Here is a 15,759-nt window from a genome sequence, read left to right as displayed (position 1 = left end):
CGCCACTCGCAAATTGGCATCTCCATGACAACAGGGCTTCAGTCACCGTCTCTCTCTCTGAGTAGGTGTGACAAGCCCTATTGTCAATATCCAATGGATGAGCTTCAGCAGATTTATGGTGAACAAGAACCTGGGTATAGAGGCTACTATGTGTTCTGGAACCCAAACATTTAACACAAACCTAATGTACTGTACTGTATATGACAGTCCGTCACACTAGAAGAAGACTAATGACATTTAGCATTTACATTGAGATTGAGAGTACCTACCGTTAATATGAAAGTTAGAATCATACAGAATTTCTGCGTCGTCCATGCAATGAAAGCGTGTGTGCTAATTGTCTGCACTCATCAGTCATTGACTTATATCGGGTTGCCTGAGTCCAGCTTTGAATACCAGCCAAAATGTGTTTTTTTCATGCAGACGAGAAACCAAAATCCATGCCTCACCTGAGGGAGCTCCAACTAAATTGGCTTGTCAGTTTGTTGACAGTTGTCCTTGCAGCTATGTGGGCGAATGGTGGAAGAGAAACTCCAACTGCAGAGTATTCTCAATTTGAGTGTCAAGTGTGCAATAGACTGTTACACAGGAGACCATGTTTCCCTTACTGATTTTCTTGTAAAGCAATGTAACAACAGATGAGACAGGAAATGAAAACAAGCAGCAGGATCAAGTGACTCCAGTGCATTTGGATGCTAGTGAGAGAGAGAGAGAGAGAGAGAGAGAGAGAGAGAGAGAGAGAGAGAGAGAGAGAGAGAGAGAGAGAGAGAGGGAGGAAATAAACAAATGAGTAGGGAAAATAAGAACTAAACGTGTACATGAATGACAAAAAAAACTTGCTGCATTGCTGTGTTCATTGCAATGAAGAGGCAGATGAGGAGCTGGTGTGTTGTGAGGAAGCTGGGGGGAATTCATTTTGGAGAGCAGTCTGACATAAATCACACTGCAAATGCTAATGCAGGAAGTTTGGGACTGATCTAGTGGAGGGTACGGCAATAAATAGAGCTGTTGTTGATTTATTCAAACTTTCATTACGCTACACACAAATAATAACAAGTGTTACACACCGTCACCACAACATATAAAGAAGCTGGACGGCGGTAAAACACACGCCACACCACTCCACACATTAGCCATTAGCCACTAGCCAACGGTGCTGGTGCGTGCAGAGGCCTGCTAGTGCTTAAAGCCTGGTGCTTCAAGCCTAGTGAACAAGCCCATTTGATTTCCACAACTGGGCTTTCTAGTCCCATCCCGTAGTAGTATAGTTTACGTTTTGCAGTACGTAAGGTGGAAAACTCGGAGACACTAGCAACACGTTTCAAATCTTCAGATCTAAGGTTCTGGTAACTTAACACTCGTTATCCAAATGGACGTCCACAGGCGTGGTGTGACACTATTATTAAATAACTCTGCCTTTGTGAAACCTCTTCCTTCCTCCATGTATTTTTTTGTCCGCTTTTTTTGCCAACATCTCCAAGTCACTCACGAGGTACAATTAGCACCTGCTACTAAAACGGGCCAAATGGTCCAACCATTGGAATAGAATTTTGTTTACCTACTACCAAGCAAGAGAAAATATTACTTCAACTAATAGGTGAGCTACAAGTAGTTGAACTACCCCCCAATAAATAAACTGAATTGGGTCTTTCATTTGGTTTGGGGTCAATCAATTCATCACTCAATCAAGCCTACATACTTACTACTACTGTATGTAATTACAGTCAAGCAGTGGGCAGTTAATACATAAGAGGAATGAACTGGGATGGTTGGCTTCAGTTTTGACCATGTTTATAATATTGAAGTGATATTGTTATGTATTGCCAGGGAGAGAGAGTTTTGACATTGATCAAGCAGCCAATCGTATAGCCTCTTGTGTAATAACTGATACCGGTTGATAATTACTTAGTAGGTAAATAGTAGTTTCTTGCTAAGTGCAATGTTGATACCACAGTTATTACTATGTAGTTCCATACATTTAAGGGGAACTTATTGTAAAGTGTTACCAACTTTTCTTCATTGGTGTTCTATTTTCTCTTCAGAATAAGAAGTGAACTTTGCAGTTGTATTCCTAAGGTCAGTACAGTGGCCAGAGAATGGTGCAGCAACAGTGCTGTTGTCTTCGGTCTCGTATCGACCCTTTAGTCAGTGACAAATATACTGTCCAAGGATAGACAGGCTTGCGTGGACAGAGCTGTCTCTGACGTGACCTCACATCCTGTGTGTCACAGAGAGGCTGACGTTCCGAGAGGTGCAGTCCCCCCAGGAGTTCCGTATCGGCGAAGTGGCAGAGGTGGTGTGTGATGTCATCAGCTCCCCGGTGCCCGTTGTGGCCTGGTACTACCAGAACATGGAGATCACAGACGAGCACTACAGTAAGTATGCAGAGCGTCATCAATGTCCCCAATATCATACCAAACCACTTAACACTAGAACAGCCGTGAATTTGAGTAAAGAAAAATGTTCTATCTTTGCAAAATGTCAAATTTCAAATTTTCCCTCCTTTCATGACTTTTCCTCGATATGTGCGTTCTACAACCCAGTATCCTTACATTTTCAAAATCACATTAGGATAAGCTAATATAAAGCTATTTTGCCGTTTTTCTGTGTAGGAAGCAGGCTAATTTACAAGCGACCAATGGATAAAAGATAATTGATTTCACTCTTTGTTGGCTGGTTTGCCAAGTAAATATGAAAACAGCTCATTAATAAATGGAAACCAGAGCCATGTCTCAGAGAAAGAAAAGCACTACTGTCATCCAGGGCATATTCAAAGCCGCAGCAATATTACGATTATCCATATTAACACTGTATAAGAAAAGCAGCGAGCCATTTTATTGTTCAACCAGCATAGCTGTCTAGACCTGGTGTCTGCCTTTCTATTGCTGGAACTGCAAACAAGTTAACAGGCTGCATAGTAAATTGAGAGAAGAGAGCGGCATGTCAGTCATTGCATGTTAATTCCCGTCTTATTTAGCCATGTGTTTTTTTGAAGGAACGTCAATTATGACAATTTGGCAGGCCCAGGACGTAGGAGTGGGTCTTCCACGACACAATTTTGTATGCAGGTTTAGCCTGTCATGTTAACTTACACTAGCAATCTATTATTCATTTTTCTCTTCTTATCTCCTCCCACATAATGTCCACTGAGACAGAGAGAGTGCCTAGCTGATTAGAAAATAGTTTGTTTTAATGTTAGGTTTTTAATTGGAATTCAAAGGGCTTCCTTGGATGCGCTATCTTCTCTTCCTCTGCAGGAATTATTAAAGGTGACGATAGTTTGTTTTTGATTTCTCTAGACTAATGACTGTATGGTACACGGCTATAAATACCTTAGCTTGAGAAAGAAATGAGGGTGCTCACTAATCCATCTCTGACTAAAGGGCGCACAGTTTAGTTTGTGCTGTAATTGTAGTATTTGTCTTTTCAAACATCACTTTTATCAAGTAGTGTAGAATACTGAATATTGACAGGAACACTATTCAATACCAGACAATTATGTCACCGGCTTCATTTTGTTATCTCTTTTCCCGGCACTATCTTTCTGATTTTATCTTTGTTGTCTTATTCCCCTCGCTCTAATGTGCATTTTCTGTCTCTCACTTTGTGTGTGCGTGTGTGTGTGTGTGTCTCTCTCTCTCTCTGTCCTCTGTCCCTGTCTCTGTCTCTGTCTCTCTCTCTCTCTGTCGCTCGCTCGCTCGCTCTCTCTCTCTCTCTCTCTCTCTCTCTCTCTCTCTCTCTCTCTCTCTCTCTCTCTCTCTCTCGTGAAGGCAGGTTCCAGGTGCTGACCAACAACAACCTGCAGATCCACAAGGTGACCAAGGCAGACGAGGGCGTGTATCGTTGCGAGGCGCGGGTTGAGGCCCGCGGCGAAATCGACTTTGTAGATATTGCTGTGGTGGTGAACGGTGAGTTAATAATACAGGTAGTAGCCTCTTCCACTATTGTTGTACCTATCCACAGCCACGTAGGCCTCTAAGCATTGCAGCTACACTACAACAGTGCACCCAAGGTGGAGGGCTCCATAGGAACCACAGTGAGGAGCATCTTCGGAGTGGAGGTTGGGGGTGTATCGATCGGTGCCGTGTAAGTTGTTGTTTTTTAAAGTTATTTTTTCTGAGTGGGGCAGTCCCACTCATATTTTCATTTTTATTGTGATAGAGATAGTAGAGATTTGACAGGAAGGATGGGTGAGAGAGAGAGAGAAGGGATGACATGCAGGATATGTCCGCGGCTGGAATCGAACCGGGAACCCTGCGGTTACGTGGTCGACGCTTAGCCCACTAGGCCACCTAAACGCCCCTAGGTGCCGTGTAAGTTGAGGCTGTAGAATGGCCTGGTGAGACATATTCATTCTCTCCCTGTCAAAGCTCTGTTTGGGAATTTAGGATGGCAATCTCCACACACCTCCTGTAGAACTGCAGGAACAGGAAGTAGTTGTTGGCTCCAGCGCTTGAGCTACTTCTGTGACTGAATATTTAAATTAGGGCGCACACAGGGCTGCAACTCAAACATTGAATAGGTGTCATTTGAACTTGTTCATTTGTTCTCATTTAGCCTATAAGGTGAGGCACCTGCGAGGGTGGGGGAGTGATTGAAATGTGATCTCTCAAAGGCTATAAGCACCCGTTATGCATGAGCAAACACAATATTGTCTCGGCTATCTAGTTCTTCCCACCTAATGTAATAACGTGCTCGCCAAAAAAACATGGATCGCATTCAATTTAGAGCAGCACTTATAGTTCAGAGGAAGATCCAATAAGCTGGCTCAATGAGGCGAGACCTATTATCCTGGCAACATGACACCCGCCATGCCCTGCAGAGATGGAGCAGCCTGCAGCCTCCATCACTGAGTGTGGCTTAAGTGCAGCCCTACAGGCAGGCTAATTCTGAAGAGCCTTAAGTGAAGCTCTATAGGACAACTAACTCTGAAGAGCCCTAAGTGAAGCTCTATAGGACACCTAACTCTGAAGAGCCTTAAGTGAAGCCGTACAGAAAAACTATCTCTGAAGAGCCCCCTGGGCAGCCCCAAGGCCCCATATCGAGAAAGCTTTTTTTAGATCCCAGAGTCGAGACCCCAAGGTAGCATACATGTGCAGTCCTTATGTACTTTGAAGTGAAATCACTTCTTCTTGATTCTGAACACATTTCAGAGGGTGAGCAGAATTTGCGAAACCGAAAGGGTATGAAAAGCACCTGTGGATTCACACTGAACCCCCCCAAAAAAGCTGCGTTCATTAGAAATACATGTGTACAAAAATCAACACGATCCATCAGACTCTCGCGGAAGTGTGATTCTCTAATTGAGTTGGGATGAAGATCCTAGTGTTTCTGTTTTTTACATACAGACACTATTATTCATACAGACACTGAGGCTGCTGTGCCCCTGCCTGACTGCCAGACACTGGCGTTATCATCAAAGCCCGCGTTAGAAGACGATGTGTCAGAACGCTGGCCTCCCGTTGATTGGCTGGTGGTCCAGAAGTCAGCTCGGCAGGGGGGATCCGTCTCCTTCTGACTGTTAAAAGAGAAAGGTCAATGAGGAAGTGGCTGATGGCTAGACGTAATAGCAGAAAGTGTTTGTAGGAGTTTCAAAAATGTTGTTGAGGTGACCTTGAGTGAGCGTTTTAGATTAGTTTCAGCTTTCTGGCCTTTGAAGTGTATCTTTTATCCTCTCATCACATAATGGACTGACAAAATAAAATTGCCCACGGTTACAAAGTGCTACTGAACAAGAGTAAGCATATTCCAAAGCATAAGCAATTCCAAACAGAAACAAAGCTACATTCTAATAATGATAATAATTAATAAAATAAAATGAATGAAAACAAACTAATCAAATCATATTTCAAACAATGGGCAACATTGCACAATAAACTTAAAGCTTAAACATGTAAATAAACTAACAACAATTAAATGCAAGTTAAAAGAGATTTTTAAGAGAGATTTAAAAGAAGACACAGTTTGCCAGCTTGTGTTCAGGCAGGTCATTCCAAGGTCTAGGGTCCCTAATGGCGAACGCCCGCAGTGAGTAGAGCCTTGCCTGAAGATCTAAGACTGCGCTTCGCTTCATACAGTTTGGTCTGCAATGTATACTGGGACAGTAAACTACTATTTATACGTTTTCAATTGAATCTTAAAATCAGTAATACAATCTACTGGAAGCCAGTGTAACAAGGCTACAAAGTGATGTGATCACTTCTCTTACTTCTGGTTAAAAGCCTCACAGCTGCATTCTGCACCAGCTGCAGACAAGAGAACCTTTGGACTGAGGCAAGAATATAGAGATTTGCAATTGAATGATATTTACTTTACTTCAACATTAAGTGTCTATTTGGGGAAAGTGTGTCCAAACCTTTGACTGGTACTGCATGTGTTTGTGGTTTTGTGTCTACAGTATGTTTGTGTGCACAAGGGACTCTCAAAACCTGTATATCAAATATTAGGTCCATGAAAATCATGTCTGAGATATTCTCAGCTCAGCTCTGTACAGTAGCTGTATAATAATTTTGGAATATTGCTTGGCCATTTCCATCTCCAGAAGGCCTGGTGCATTTTGATATTCATATATGTATATGTATGATGTGGATCTGTGGGTTTGAGTCTTTCTGTGTGTGTGTGTGTGTGTGTGTTTGAGCTTTAGGGTTAGGGTTTCTTTGTATGTATGTATATATGTATGTATGTATGTGTGTGGGTTCGAGTGGTTCTGTGTGTGTGTGTGTGTGTGTATGTACGTGTGCGTGTGCGTGTGCGTGTGCGTGTGCGTGTGCGTGTGTGTGTGTGCGTGTGTGTGTGTGTGCGTTCGTGCGTGTGTATGTGTCAGTGTGAGATACTAATATAGGCAGGGGAGGGTGGGATTGAGTGACGAGAGATGGGACAGATAAGCGTTAGAGCAAAAGCAGATAAACATGTTTTGGTTATAGAGCTGTCTTATGGTTGTCAGTAACCTGGCTATCCGAAAGCAAGCTGGTATAGGTACGAGATGACAGCTCGTCTTGATTGGTTGACAGCGGCGCGTTTCATTGGTTAGTATCGCTCAATAGTGTATACATTTGCCCACAGTAAAATACTCAAAACTAATCTGTGAGAGAAACACAATCATCCTATGAGCTGGGCGTTTCTGTACATTTCTTGTCATATTTTCTTGTGTTTATACAGTTGTACCGGTACTGTGCCCACGTTAGAAAGGGAATACAGCTATACAGAGGACAGGCTGCCACCTTGAGACCTGTCTGCTACCTGTCCCTTATCTGAAAGCAGATAAACCGGTATTCTCTGTCTGACAATAAGACCAGGAGGCTTTCCTGTCCATGTGACAGCAGCTGGTGAAACCGGGAACAAGTCACGAACCGATCAAAATGTTCTGACTTTTATTCTGAAAACAGTAATGTCCACTAACTAGGTAGTAGTGGGGATTACTCACCGAATCCATTGCATTGCAACGTTTTTGATTTCCATTTTTCGGAATAAAAGTCTGAACGGCCCACCAGTTGGCCCACCAGTTGCCGGCCCACCAGCTGCTGTCACACAATGATCTGACTCAAGGAATGTTGTTTGTGAATGTGAACGCTGGTCCACAGCAGTGTTGTGTTTTTCCTATGCATAGGATTATGTCCTCATTAGCTCTGACTTTTGTTGTTTCTTCTCCTAGTTCCTCCTGTGCTGTCGGTGTCACAGCAGTCCTTCAACGCCACAGCAGACTACCAGGAGTCGGTCACGTTCACCTGTGTCACCTCCGGTTCACCTGACCCCGATTTCACCTGGCACAGGTACAGTTAACCAATGACCTCCTGACCTCCATTAGAATCAGTCCCCTGACATTACACACTGTTGTGACAAGTACACATTAGAGATTTTTTGGGCATTTTTTACGGATACGCTCATCATCCGTTTTTTTTAGTTTTTTTTTAGATGATCCATAATCAGAGAGGATGAATGAATGAATGAATGAATGAATGGTCTTTATTGTCATTGCTACAGTACAGGTACCAAACAACGAAATTTAGGAGGGGTGGCTCCCCTGGTGTTAGGAAAGAAAAAAAAAACTTTTAAAGAAATCACAAGAAGGGAAGGAGCTGGTTTACATAAATAAAGGCTATGTAGGAGCTCTCGATCCCTCTCTATCTGAAAATAATGGCTCCTTTGGCCAGTTTAGTTGTCTGTTAACCAATAGGAGATGTGTGCGATGTGCCTGCAACCGTGTCAGGTCACTCAGGTCAGAGGTCAGAGTCGCCTGGTTATTACATTGTGATATCGTGATAGCAACCCAGAGAGCCACAAATCAACATTTGTTGTACCTCTTCTGTAGAATTTTTAAAATATTTATCAAAAACATACTGTTGTATGAGTATGTGGAAGAAAGTCACAAAGACTAAAACATTACTGTTCACATTAACGTTTCAACACAAGAAAATGTATTATAAAAGAATCCCATTGGAATTCTTTATATAACGCTATGGGCTTGGTGGAAGTTTTGACTGACACACACTTATGTCATGTCTAGTGGTGTGAACAATTGAGTTTTAATTGGCCTATGATTATCCATAAAATAAGAAATGTGAAGTCTATGTTTAACTTGTGTAAATGACATCTTGATTTTCTTGTTCCTGCACCACTGGCTTACATAATTGCTCCCCGAAGACTTCCCCTATAATCTTAGCTACCAGTCAATGCTTTATTGCAAAATGTCATTACTCTAATGGTCTGGCCCTGAACCGTCCTGATCACAACTCAACTCTGACCACTATTGACTAGAACTGAACCCGGGCTACAGCTCCGAATTGATCGCTGCTCCACCATGACCACTTCCCCCCACTCTGACCGTTACTTTACACAATTCAACCCGACCATAACAATACACTAACCCGCGGGAGCTCTACTACACTGACCACTGCTCTACAATTGCCACTTCACTACGACCATAACTCTCCTCTGATCACTCTGCGAACCCTGACATTCCTCCACTGATGATTGCTTTGCAAGATTGCCATTTCCGCTCAGAAACATCCATGATGAAAGTAATCATTCATGTGTTAAAGGTCAATATATACCTTTTTTTGCCTTCTTTCCCTGGACCTTCTTTGTCTCCCCACACCTCCCCTCTCCCTCTCGATGTTTCAGTAACATTTCCTGAGGTATGTCGCGGCCTGGCTGTGTGCCTTCAGTCATAGACTCCCAGTCAAAGTAATATCCTGTGCTCACGTCCTAGCGGCTCCTACAGACGGACCTGTTCTTCATTTCCGCCTCAGCTCCCCAGTGTTATTACTCTGCTTTTTGGTGTTTCCCCAGTCGACTTTCAATTATCCTCCCTCTCACTTTCCCCCAGTGAGACCGGGTTGCTGCCCTACACCGTAGTGCCTTAACACATTATAATGTGTAATGTGTGTGTGTGTGTGTGTGTGTGTGTGTGTGTGTGTGTATGTTTGTGTGTGTGTGCGTATAATCTCTACCTACACTAATGTGTAATGTGTGTGTGTTTGTGTGTGTATGTGTGTCTGTGTGTGTGTGTGTGTGTGTGTGTGTGTATGTTTGTGTGTGTGTGTGCATATAATCTCTACCGACACTGTCCCTCTCTTCTGTACAGAAAGGGGCAGCAGTTGGAGCAGTCAGAGCAGTATGTCCTCAACACCCTGGAGGGAGGGCGGGGTACGCTGTCCGTCCGCAACATCCGTCAGGGGGACGGAGGCACGTACACCTGCAAGGCAACCAACAAGGCTGGGGCCGAGGAAAGGGAGCTCTTCCTCAATGTGTTTGGTGAGAAAATCTAGTTACCCCATCATTTCCTGGGGGGGAGTCTCTTCTCAGAGACCACTCAACCTGGTCAGTCAAGAAGAAGACACTTGAATCACAGTATTGATTTTCATCCAAAAAGTGTGATTACCTTTGTCCCCCAGAGAGGAGGGGGCAATCGTAACAGTAGGCAAGGGTAAATGTAACACCCTCAAATAAAACCCTGAAATAAAACCACAAGACAAAAACCTGATTAAAACCTGCAGATGACGAGATATTTGACTGCATTTTTCTATGCAGGAAGTAAACCCAACTGTGCCTGTACTACTACTAAACCCAACTGTGCCTGTAGAGTTACTACTCTCTAACTTGCTTCTGATTGGAGAAAAACAACAGGGTTTTACAATTGACCCCTGTGACTGTACATGTCCTCTGTCTCCCCTCTCCTATTCACTGCAGAGAACGCTTATTATTAGAGAAAATGTACCGGTATACCATTCATTGACCACTACTTCATCCAGTCACCCAACTACCTCAATCAGTCTAATACAATTCCATGAAAAAACCTAGTACATGTAATTTATTGTGCAAGTCGACGCACTCTGTTCATAAAAGTTTCAATTTATATTTTCATAAAGCTGTCAGCATATTTCCACTCTGATTATTCGTGTTTTCCTCTTTATGAAAATGTATGGAGATTTATGGTCTAGTCATCAAGATCTTTTCAAGGCTCACGCCACGGTTGTTCTTCAAAATGCACATTTAAATGAATAAGTTAGCAGAGGGGAGGTTTGTTTGGAAAAGCGAGGTGAGGAAATGGTTGTACATTTGTTTTATTGTCCATGACAGCAGAGATATGGACATGAGCACAGGGAAATACAGGGGTTGGGGGAATGTGTGTGTGCGTGCGTGCGTGCGTGCGTGCGTGCGTGCGTGCGTGCGTGTGTGTGTGGTTGTTGGGGTAATAGTACAGTCATTAAGATACAGGATTTAGTTTGTGAAAGCAGGGCTTGACGCTTACCTTTTCCCCAGGTAGCACTGTGCTACCATGTTGAAAAATTTAGTAGCACACCAAGAATTTCAGTAGCACAATGAAAATTGCGCAATTTTCGTCAACAACGACAACAAATTATCATAATCATAACATATCAAAATGATCATAACCGGCTCTTGGCCGTAATAAAAATGGAGACTCACACAATGTAAAGGGGAAGTAAGAATCTTAATTTCAGTTGGCCCACGGTTCGGTATGAACCTCGGTTTTTGGGTCACGGTTCACGGTTCGTTTTTTTTGTTTGTTTCAAATGCTACTATTTATTTACAAACTGTTACTTTATTTTGCTTATACTTATGGAACTTTAACATTTAGACACATTCCAGAATATGACTGGTAAATTGTATAATATAAATATATATAAACAAAACACTTTCAAATGTAAAAAAATTACAGAAACACTTTCAAATGTGACGTGTTGTGGATTGGAACTACGGATCATAAACTTTCAAATGATGTGTCATACATTGAAATCCGAAAAAAGATGAAGTTAGAGTCATTTGAATGTTAGACATCAGGCACATATAGGGTTAACCTCTTTGTAATGAAACCGGAAGCAACCGCTGCTAGCAGCTAGCGGCTAACAAAACACAGCGCTACGAACTATGAGAGCTGTATCCCATATACCCATTATGCGCATTTTAAGCATATAGGACTCGCGTGAAGCATTTCTGCGACACGCGTTTCTGTTCACTGTTTTCATTCCCTCATCGCTTATACACATAGGTTTGACTGCGCATGACAGTAGTTCAGCAGTTAGTCGCACTGGTGCGATTGAATGTATTTCCAAGTCGCACAGAAATATATTCACTCGCAAATGCGACCAAAACAGTCGCACTGTCGAGCCCTGGAAAGGTTAGTATACCTCTCAGAAATCTGGCCAATTCTAGACAGCCTTGAAATGGGCAAGTAACAGGTAATAAGCCTTTTACCAAGAACTCTTGCAAAGCTGTATACAGTATTATGACCCATGCTCCTAAACGGGTAGCGGGTGAACAATCTGTGTGTGTACCATTTCTTCATTTCATAAGCTTATAAGGACGCTTAATACCTGGTTCACCACTCTCCCTTCTGTCTGTCAGTGCGAGAGGGTTTGAAGCCACTGGTAAATTGATGTGAAAAGAGGAGGAAGCTTCACTGAAAGCTAGTATAGTCCATTATTCATCACAGGCTAAAGTAGCACTGTGGCTGTCGAGCCAGCCGCCAACAGCTATTGACTGTCAGCCTTCAAATACCAGTAATTTCAGCACAGTGAAAGCCGAACCATCCAGGAATTACGTCTCCAGATCACTCTAGATAGATCACTTTAGAACATCCAGACAGAAGTGACTACCCTGTCAGCAGAGGAATGACTAGGCCACGTCTGTTTTCTACTGGCAGCCAGATGTGGCCCAGGTACAGCTGCTGTCTATCCAAGTGGTGGCTGGGACTGTTCATGGCGATGACTGGGCTTATGGCCCAATGATATCAACTAGGCTAGGCCTAGGTTCGGCCTATTTGTGACAAAGACCTGGCTTAGTAATGGAAACCAGAGATGGGCCCCTTCTGGACCATCATTCCAAGTGGTGACTGTGCCACATCCACATGCCATCCAACAATGTGGCCTTTTCATGGTGACGATTGGGCTTAGGTACAGACAGAGCCGGCCCACTTCTGGTGCAGGCTTGACCTATTTGTGGCAGCGGCCTGGATTAGTTATGAGTTATCAATCAGATCTGGTTTAGTTATGGCAACCAGACCTGGCCATGTGCTATTCAAGTTGTAGTAACGATCTGGCAAATTGTACTGCAACCAGATCGGCCACAGTTATGGTTAGATTGTGGTCAAGATTGGGTTTTCCTTATGGCACCATAACAGGCCCATTTATATACGTATACACCTATGTACTGTTGGGTGTCTTGTCTTTAGTAACCAGATAATAGTTGCATTGTTTGAGATTTCACATTTGTAGGGTAACTATAGTTATGTTCCTTTATTTCAAGTAGGATTGCTCAACATGTCAATTGGGTTCACGATGTACTTGTTTTTTTGTTTGTTTTTGTTTTTTTACAATATTCTCAATTAAAGAGGACTTCATAGTCAGATGATTCATAACCCTGAAAATAAAAAAAGTTACAACTCAGATTTGTTGAAATAGCCAAGGCTAACTTCATCTAATTGTAGCTATTACTAATCATATAAAAGGTGTTGTGGAGTTTATAATGTGTTGCCAAAAAACACCACAAAACTCATGGTATCATCTTTCTACAACAAGTTTCCAGGTTGGACGTTTTCCTAGTTTGCTGCTGGAGTTCTGACATGTCAGGAAATAAGCTTAATGCCCTTGAGGTCTTTATTTATCTGCTATGCGCCATGCCATCAACTCCCCCTACCCGTGACAATATTGACAATAAATCACAGCCTCTTTGGCATTATTGGATCATTCAGGCTCATTCAATGACACCACTTTTCCACATTTTCGACAGTGGGGTGTTAAATATGACTATACTTTTTACAAGTGTTTGGTTTAACTTAACATCCCAGTGATGGTAGTATGTAGTCTCTGTGCATATATTGCACTGTGTAGATAATCGATTCAAATGTAATGGAGATGCATTATATGTGCTCAGGTGATGAGTGACCTTGCTTGGAAACCCTGCATTAGTATCCTAAGTTAATGTCTTGTCTTTAGCTTATGGCTTAAGCACTGTTACGACGAGAGAAATATCCGGTTTTGAGTCCTGTCAATTACTCAAGTATGGATATCTATGAATGTTAATTTAAATGCATTATTTGCTTTTTTTGTTTTGTTAGTTTATTGTCCACAAACACACTTGAGGTGATCTTGTTTTGTGCCTGGACCATTTATTTTACAGATGTGCACCAACTGTTAAACGTTGATCACATCGGTGGCCATGCTGTGCTGTTACATAATTTCGCCTGGAGGGGGAGAGCCATTGTACATCAATTACTCAGTTAATGAGCAAGTCTCCCACCTTGGATTTATGTGTATGAATCATGGGCCTCGTCTTCTGCCTCTCTGCCCGTTCCCTCTCAGAGCCTTCAGGGAGTATGACGGTGATTATTATTAGGGTGAACCTCGCAGTGGTTCAAATCTGGAGGGTGATTGATTTTACATTGGAATGTGTGTCCTCATCAGCCGACCCACGTTATTGATCCATGGTGTAGGTGTCAGTGTCACAAAGCCTTCACAGCAAAAAGTAAATCTAAGTAAGATGAAATATCTTAAATCAAGGCAATTTATGCTTGTTTTTTGTCTGACTGCACTTGTTCTAAGATATCTTTTACTTGTTTGAAGAATATCTTGGCAAGTGAAAATGGCCTGTTCTGTTGGCAGATAATGTTGCTTATTTTAAATAATATTTACCCTATTTTATTGCTTTTTAGTTTTGTTTTTGAGAACGGACTTTTTGCAGTGTTATACAGTACATCTGGACACAGGCTCTGATGTGTGTTCTTGACGGTATCCCTTCGGTCCTTTTCTCTGTCACTGTGTTTGTGGTGTATTGTGCATTTGTAAGAGACCCAATTGTGACAACAAACATTGTATTAATCTTAGCAGAGTCATTGTATTAATCTTACCAGGTCTCGGGGTGGTAAAAGGGTAGCCCCTCGGCCCAGAGTCTGGTGGAGTGGAGAGGAAAACAACAACCCATACGCCGAAGAAGAATCTTAGCAAACATTGTATTCTCATTCATTTCACTTTCTTCAGAAATGTTATGCCGTGCTGCTTTACACCCTCTCGGTAAAGAATTGTAAAGTGCCTCAACAAAGAAATACGCCTTTTATCCGTGACTCTTGTTGCACTGCTATTTGCCCTTGACTTGCGTGGCGTCCGGGGGTAACTCAGACAGCCGTCTTTGAGAGAATCTTATGTGTACATCATTATGTGTACATGAGAAGAAAAAATAACTCAAACACTCCGCTGTTTATGCTGTTTATCTGGCCTGCTCAGCATCAAAAGAGTGTTTCGTCTCCACCGTCGTCGTATTTTTCAAGATTCCACTCGGCAACCAGCAGAACGTGTTGCCTGTTAGGAAGCCCAGGGATCCTCACCTCTAACTAAAAGATATATATGAAACAGGAACACTTGATCTGCAGAAGATCAGATGGCTCATTGTGAAAACAAAGGTTGCGAGGGGCAGGCAGTTATGTATAATACTGAAAGATTATAATTTATTTATTTTTTAAGGTGATTTTTACATCCCTGATGTGTTCGCCCTATGGTTATACAAAATAGTTTGAAACTCTTCTCTATCTTTTTCTCTCCCTTATTATTTTTCTCTCTCTCTCTTTCTCTCTCTCTCTCTCTCTCTCTCATGCTTCCTCTCTCTCTCTTTCTCTCTCTCTCTCATGCTTCCTCTCTCTCTCTTTCTCTCTCTCATGCTTCCTCTCTCTCTCTCTCCCTCAGTCCAGCCCCACATCACCCAGCTGCGTAACGTGACGGCAGTGGAGGGCAGCGCGGCCATGATCTCCTGTGTGGCTGAGGGCGAGCCTCTGCCTGAGATCTCTTGGAGGAGAGCCAGTGATGGCAAGACCTTTGCTGATGGAGATAAGGTATCTACGCCCCCGCTATCTCAAGCCACTACCACCCACAACACCTCCTTTTACTGCACACACACACACACACACACACACACACACACACACACACACACACACACACACACACACACACACACACACACACATACAGAGGTTTCAATGGCAACCATTACGCTTGTAGACACTCTCAGGCCAGTACATTATTCATGTGTTGCCACTGAAAAACACCAAAAAGTGTGTCATCATGTAGATTACAAAACAAAATATATGTGATTATTAGACCCACATGGATCCATCCATGTCAATTGCACTTGCACAGGCACATTTCCATCGTTGTTTCCTAAGTACAGAGCTAATGCTTTTAGAGAGGCAGCATTAACAAAGATGGCTGACGTTTTACTTTGAAAAAGGTCACGGTGGAGATAAATGAA

General features: G+C 42.6%; 1 protein-coding gene across 1 annotated transcript in view; it reads left to right on the top strand.

Annotated features, from left to right (window-relative positions):
* Nucleotides 1-15,759, top strand: part of ncam2 (neural cell adhesion molecule 2) — a gene marked incomplete at both ends in the record, with an annotated part of 206,943 nt that overhangs the window by 158,827 nt on the left and 32,357 nt on the right. Inside the window, 5 exons of the mRNA XM_080530630.1 lie at nt 2,232-2,379; nt 3,775-3,908; nt 7,652-7,769; nt 9,584-9,753; nt 15,195-15,340. Of these exons, the coding sequence (XP_080386756.1) occupies nt 2,232-2,379; nt 3,775-3,908; nt 7,652-7,769; nt 9,584-9,753; nt 15,195-15,340 (716 nt within the window). The remainder of the gene's footprint in view (nt 1-2,231; nt 2,380-3,774; nt 3,909-7,651; nt 7,770-9,583; nt 9,754-15,194; nt 15,341-15,759) is intronic.

Source organism: Nansenia antarctica (genome assembly GCF_963989245.1).
Source record: "Nansenia antarctica genome assembly, chromosome: 5".
NCBI lineage: Eukaryota > Metazoa > Chordata > Actinopteri > Argentiniformes > Microstomatidae > Nansenia > Nansenia antarctica.
The sequence above is the reverse complement of the archived record's forward strand: the minus strand, read 5'-3'. Positions and strand labels throughout refer to the sequence as shown.